Source organism: Belonocnema kinseyi, chromosome 9, assembly GCF_010883055.1.
Source record: "Belonocnema kinseyi isolate 2016_QV_RU_SX_M_011 chromosome 9, B_treatae_v1, whole genome shotgun sequence".
Classification (NCBI taxonomy): domain Eukaryota; kingdom Metazoa; phylum Arthropoda; class Insecta; order Hymenoptera; family Cynipidae; genus Belonocnema; species Belonocnema kinseyi.
Genome location: NC_046665.1, coordinates 52,979,934 through 52,986,976, shown reverse-complemented (window position 1 = coordinate 52,986,976; position 7,043 = coordinate 52,979,934). Strand labels below are relative to the sequence as shown.

The following is a 7,043-nucleotide window of genomic DNA, read 5'->3' as shown; positions in this document are numbered from 1 at the left end:
TACCGCAAATGTTGTTTGTTTTTACATATTTTTGACGGTTTAGAAGGTTTTTCTAAAAAGTTACACTTTTTTTTTCTTTTGTTAAGAAAATTTTTAAGGGTTATACTCGTTTAGACTCACAGATTCTGAATTTTTAAATTAAAAATAACTACTGTAATAATGACAAATTTTTCATTCATTAATTTTAATTTCATTTCTGAGTAGAAAAAGGTTCTTTTTATGACAAGTTTATGCTGACCATCTCAACCAAGGCAAAGCTCGTCTTGAGACAAGTAAATGCCGTCTTACCTGGCATGACCATAAAGTTAAGACGAAGGCCTATGTCTCGGCTCAGTTTTAAGACGCAGTTAGCTATCGATGTCTTGGAGACGAACTCTAGGCATAACCAATTCGAACTCAAATCGAAGCATTTTTATTTAGGTATCTTTTATCTCTTTGGTACAATCCCGGAGTTCGCCAAAACATAAGTAAGCAGAGCCGTCTGAATCATTTCTGTTAAAGTTGCGTCTTAAGAAGTACTTTATGTTCTGTATTGTTTTTCCATTTTGGTTTTATAATGTCATAATGAACGTGACAATGCTTCTGCTCGATAATCAAACTTTATAAAAATACTGATTTTTAAGTATGTACATACATTATCATGGTGACCATTTTAATTGAAAAAAAATTCCCGGTCATTTTTTGTGTCTTCCATGGTTCGCAAACCTTTTTCACGGTCAACACAAAGAAAATTCTAACTCTAGGTCAGATTGATTTCCAAAAATATAAATCCACGCTATCAGTTTCAATGATCTAAATAAAGGAATCAATCAATGAACTTTAAAATGTTCAACATTTTATTATTTTCAGCCATTTTAACCTGGATACACTGAAAATTAAACAATACAAATATTTACCTGAACACTTCGTAAATCAGAAGTTAAATTATTTTTATTTTAAATCGTTGAAAAATATTTGAAAAGCTTTGAATGTTTATTTCCTATTCCTGAGAAATCTTAAAAGTAGTTTGCAATTTTTTTCAATTTCAAATTCAAAACAACGCATTTTTAAAATTCTAGGTGATGATTTGCCACCTATTCGTACCGTGTTTTCAACAAAAATAAACAATCTCTTCCTTTTCATTATTGGAAGGAAATGGATTTTTTCATTCATTTGTAGTTTACCAGCTTTGCAAGATTTTGTTAAAAGAATGTGGGGAAAAATTAATTGTTTTTTCATTAAGGGTGCAAAATGATAAGTTGCATGAAAAAGTTAAAAGGAACTTTGATGTAGAATTTTACCCTATAATTTTCTAAGAGGATAATAAATGTTAATAATTATTTCACAGATAAGGGAAGACCAGCACCTCCGAAACCACCTACTAGCCCACCTACTAAACCACCTACTACGCCAGTACCTACTAATTCAGTACCTACTACACCAGTATCTACTACACCTAGTAAATAGTGATGTGCCCTGCTTACAAGCTGTATAATTATTTCAATAAAATTTTATTAATGTTATAAAATAGTATTTTTTATTAAAAATCTATATTTTCCACGTTTCCCATTCGCATAAACTTCGTTGAGTAATATGCACAGTAGGCTGGTTGAAAAATGCAATTGAAATTTTATTCTTCAAATTTCCATACATGATACCCCCCCCTTTTTGGTCCAATCTACACAAATTGTATGCGTTAAGAAAATGTTATTCACTGGTTCCGCAAGCCCCATCAATATTAGGTTAATAGAGTTGAAACTCAACATATATCTATGCCATTAGCTATGAGATACAAATAATTAAATAATTCTCAAACATCATCCAAAAAAGTTTATTTTATAACATCTTAAAGAAATTCCATAAGTGCGAAAATTGGAATTAGCGAGTTTTTGGCGCTATTTATGTTTCTTTTTTTAAATACAAATTGTGTTTAGTAGGAATTAATTAAACTTAAATAAATAATTACTGGAGAAAATTATTATAATTTGTATTAATCTTCTCTTAGAATATTGGTAGAAAGTTGCGGCGTTTGTTGCCATTTTGTACTTTTTTTAACTTTTCACTTAGTGACGTAGTAATTAAAGTACGTAAACAAAAATAATGGTTTTAAAAAGTTATTTTTATTTATAACTATCTTATAAAAACGTTAAGTTCACTTTAGCTTTTAAGTTTAATTAATTAACATTTTCCGAATGTTCTATATATGTTACAGGCAAAATTTATAATCCGGCAATATATATAATCCCTAGGCATTATATATAATACCCAACAGAGGCCAGGCAAAGTATGTAATACTCTCTATTATGCAGATTGCCTGCGCATTATATACAATGCTCAGAAGAGACCAGGCATTTTTGTATTTTTCAAAAACAAATGTTTAAACTCAATTTTTGAAAAAAAATCCACTTTTGATTTTATTTTAATTCTTTTTTAAATATAGTGTACAATGTGCTTCAAAAGACCTTTAAAGCCCGGATTTTCCGAATTTTTAAACTTGTTCTCAACTTTTTAATTAGTGTTTGCCAATGATTCAAATAGACAAACATAATTATTTATGCAATTGAGTATTCTTTTAAACAATATTGCTTTAAAATAATGGTAGGAAAATGAGGTTCTTATCTTAAATATTTAACATTTTGTCCACTTTTCAAGTAGTTTAAGGTAATAGTTAATTCAAGTTTCAACTCGATTCACTAATATTGTGGATTATGAATAAAATTTTAAAAAACGTTTTTATCTTATAAATACATGTTAAACTTTAAAATTTGACATGAAATTGGTAATTTCACTAATTGTCCAGGCATTGTTTAAAAAGATTGTTAAATTGCATTAATTCTGTATTAGTCTTAATCCAACATTAATTAAATCATCAGGAACCATAAGGGGCTAACCCTTATTCAGAAAATTTTTCAGGAGAACGGAAAAACCCTTCACCTGTAACGGCTTGAGATAGCCTTTTGAGGAACTTTGTAATTTTATTAAAAATAGTAAAATTCAATTTTTTTTATTTTCAGAAAAAATACGATACGTATAGGACAGATTGGACAGTACAAAATTTATATCAAGTATATGGATTTTAATTAACTAAACGTTGCAAATCCCCAAAAAATTACTTTAATGTATTAATTTTCTTTTACCATAATACATTGTATTTTTCTGACCAACTGGAAACTATTTCGATAAGTCACAAAAAGTCTCAAATTTACAATTATTTTTTCACTAATTTTCACCTGTTAAAAAGCAAAAAGTCATCATTTTTCGGATAAATTATACAGTTGATAAATTTCAATAATAATATTTCAAACTTAGTATATTTTGAAATTAATTATTTGCATCATTATGTTTTCATACTTCGCGCCTTTAAAGTTGCATTCGGATCGCCCATTGGGTCAAGTCCGTGCATCTTCGGATCAAGTTTATCGTAGTTTCGATGGTTGCGTTCAAAACTTCAAATGGATACAAATGTCAAAACAATATATATTATGTTACATAGTAAATCCAAATAATAAAAGTGTTTAATTAATAATGAAATGAGAGATGTGAACTAAGAAGTAAACGCCAATTTGTTTCTGTGCTAATAACATTATGGAATGTCTGCTGAGTGACAAATACTATAAAATAGTACAAATATTCTGCGCTTCCAGTGGGCGAAGAGTGAATTGTGTTTACCGCTTATTTACGGTATAAGAACAGGTATGTTATGAATAGACAGGATAAGTTTTAAATAAAGTGAATGAAAAATCACATGCGTAAACTTTAAATTGACATTAACTACATTTACTTACAGCGATTAGGGCAAACAGATGAATCTGAACATAACCTCGAAATAATGACAGGTTGGCCCGGCATGTTCATTATACTTTCGATTGATTATTCTTTACCAAATAAATGTTTGGTGGTTTTGTACGTTTATCACTGACAGTGTCGGCAGTAATAATTTAAATAATAATTACTTATTAACAAATTAACAATGATTACTTATTATTCATTTTAATAAGTTGAACATTATTTCTGAATTTAAAATTTGATTACCATTGTTTTTTACAGAGATCGATCCTAGCAGAAATAGACATCAGGAAATGCAGATAGAATTCGTGCATTTTAATCAACATTGTTGAAAAATCGTTATCTCTGGACCTTATCCCAAGACTGGGGATTGATCAGCCTAAAATTAATTATCTGAGTCATTTGAATGATATAGGCGTATCAAAAAGATATCTCGAAGCAACTTAACTTGCGCGAATTTCAATTGATACAATTTTTAGAGATTTTTTTATTTTAAAAAATGTTTTCTCTGGACCTCATCTCAAAATCTGGTTTGATCAACCAATAAAATAAATTAAACACTTGTTGGTAATAGGATTGCACCAGTAATAAATCTAGAAGAGAAATTTTAGGCCGATATTTATATTCCATTTTTTTGTAAATTATTCCATTTTCGAACTTGCTATATCTGGATCTGATTTCCCAATTGGCATTTGATCAGCACCTAAAATCAATTTTAAGTAATTTTAATGGTATCGGTGTATAAAAAAAATCTCGAAGCAATTTAACAAGTCCAAATTTTAATTAATAAACTTTTTATGTATTATTTTTATTTTAGAAAATGTTTTCTCTGGACCAACTTTTTCTTTAAATTATTATATTTTCGAAATTGCTTTCTCTGGATATGGTTTGCAAACTGGCATTTGATTAGACCCTAGAACTACTTCGGAGTCAATTTAATGGTACAGGTGTATTAAAAAGATATCTTGAGGCAATTTAACTTGCCCAAATTTTAATGAATAAAGTGATTAGGGAGTTTTTTCACTTTAGAAAATACTTTCTCTGACATCATCTCAAAATTTCGTTTGATCAATCGATAATTAATATAAGACAACCTCCAATGGAAAAGATAACATCTGAAATAAAATTTACAAAGTTGGTGTATTCACTTTTAACAGCATAATTTAAAGTTGAACGAGGCCTCAAACAAATACATTAAAATCACATTTCGAGTAGCTTTAAATTACACTGAAACGTTCATGTTTTTTGATAAGATACCAATAATGTTTGAATTTACTTTTCAGATCTGATGAAATAGATAATTATAGAATAATAACTAAAAAAATTGGAATAAAAATTCCGACTTATAATTTCGCTTCTACATTTCTATTCGATGCACTACTATCCTGAGCGATTTTTTTATTTATTTCAGTAGTTGATCAAACGAAATTTTGAAATGAGGCCCAGAGAAAACATTTTCCAAAACAAAAAAATTCCTAAAACTTTACAAATTGAAATTTGGGCTTGTTAAAAGTGCCTCGACATTTTTTTGGATACACCGATACCATCAAAATTACTTAAAATTGATTTTAGCGGCTGATCAAATGCCAGTTTGGCAATCAGATCTAGATATAGCAATTTCGACAATGGAATAATTTAAAAAACAAAATTGGAATGAAAATTCCTCCCTAAAATTTCACTTCTAGATTTATTACTGATACAATCCTATCACCAACGAGTCTTTAATTTATTTTAGTGGCTGATCAAACCAAATTTTGGGTGAAGTCCAGAGAAAACATTTTCGAAAATAAGAAAGTCCCTAAAAACTTTATTAATTATAATCCGGGCTAGTCAAATTGCTTCGAGATTTTTTTTGATGCACAGATACCCTCAAAATTACCTAAAATTGATTTTAGCGGCTGATCAAATGCCAGTTTGCTAACCATATCTAGAGATTGCAATTTCGAAAATACAATAATTTAAAGATACAGTTGGTCGAAAGAAAACATTTTCTAAAATAAAAATAATCCCCAAAAACTTTATTAATTATAATCCAGGTCAGTCAAATTATTTCGAGATTTTTTTGTATACACCGATACCCTAAAAATTACTTAAAATTCATTTTGGGTGCTGATCAAATGCCAATTTGGAAATTAGATGCAGATATAGCAAGTTCCAAAACAGAATCATTAAAAAAAATTGGAACGTAAATTTCGGCCTAAAATTTCTATTCTAAATTTATTACTGGTACAATCCTATCAACAACAAGTGTTTAATTTATTTTATTGGTTGATCAAACCAAATTTTGAGAGGAGGTCCAGAGAAAATATTTTCTAAAATAAAAAAATCACTAAAAATTGTATCAATTGAAATTCGGGCAAGTTAAACTGCTTCGAGATCTCTTTTTGATACGTCTATACCATTCAAATGACTCAGATAATTAATTTTAGGCTGATCAATCCTAGTTTATTTCTGACTAATCAAAGTTTATTTTATTTTTATTTGTCTTGGGATAAGGTCCAGAGATAAGAATTTTTCAACAATATTGATTGAAATGCACCAATTCCATCTGCATTTCCTGATGTGTATTTCTCCTAGGATCGATCTGTGTAAAAAACAATGGTAATCAAATTTTTAATTCAGAAATAATTTTTAAATTATTAAAAACATTAATAAGTAATAATTGTTAAATTTTTAATAAGTAATTATTATTTAAATTATTACTGCCGAGACTGTCAGCAATTAACATACAAAACCAGCAAACATTTCGTTGGTAAAGAATAATCAATCGAAAGTATAATAAATATGCCGGGCCAATCTGTCATTATTTCGAGGTTATGTTAAGATTCACCTGTTTGCACTAATCGCTGTAAGTAAATGTAGTTAATGTCAATTTAAAGTTTACGCATATAATATTTCATTCACTTTATTTAAAACTCATCCTGTCTATTCATAACATACCTGTTCTTATACTGTAAATAAGAGGTAAACACAATTAACTCTTCGCCCACTGGAAGCGCAGGATATTATTACTATTTTACAGTATCTGTCACTCAGCAGACATTCCATAATGTTATTGGTACAGAAAAAAATTGACGTTTACTTCTCAGTTCACATGTCTCATTTAATTATTAATTAAACACTTTTATTATTTGTAATTACTATGTAACATAATCTATATTGTTTTGACACTTGTATCCATTTGAAGTTTCGAACGCAACCATGGAAACTATGATAAACTTGATCCGAAGATGCACGGACTTGACCGAATGGCCGATCCCAATGCAACTTTAAAGTGC

General features: G+C 28.9%; 1 protein-coding gene across 3 annotated transcripts in view; it reads left to right on the top strand.

Moving 5' to 3' along the window:
- LOC117179878 (gamete and mating-type specific protein A-like) overlaps window positions 1-1,507 on the top strand; it is an 8,233-nt gene extending 6,726 nt beyond the window's left edge. For all 3 annotated transcript variants that reach the window (XM_033372051.1, XM_033372052.1, XM_033372053.1), the window contains one exon: window positions 1,328-1,507. In XM_033372051.1, coding sequence (XP_033227942.1) covers window positions 1,328-1,446 — 119 coding nt within the window. In that variant the 3' untranslated portion in view covers window positions 1,447-1,507. The remainder of the gene's footprint in view (window positions 1-1,327) is intronic.
- The last annotated feature ends 5,536 nt before the right edge of the window (window positions 1,508-7,043 follow it).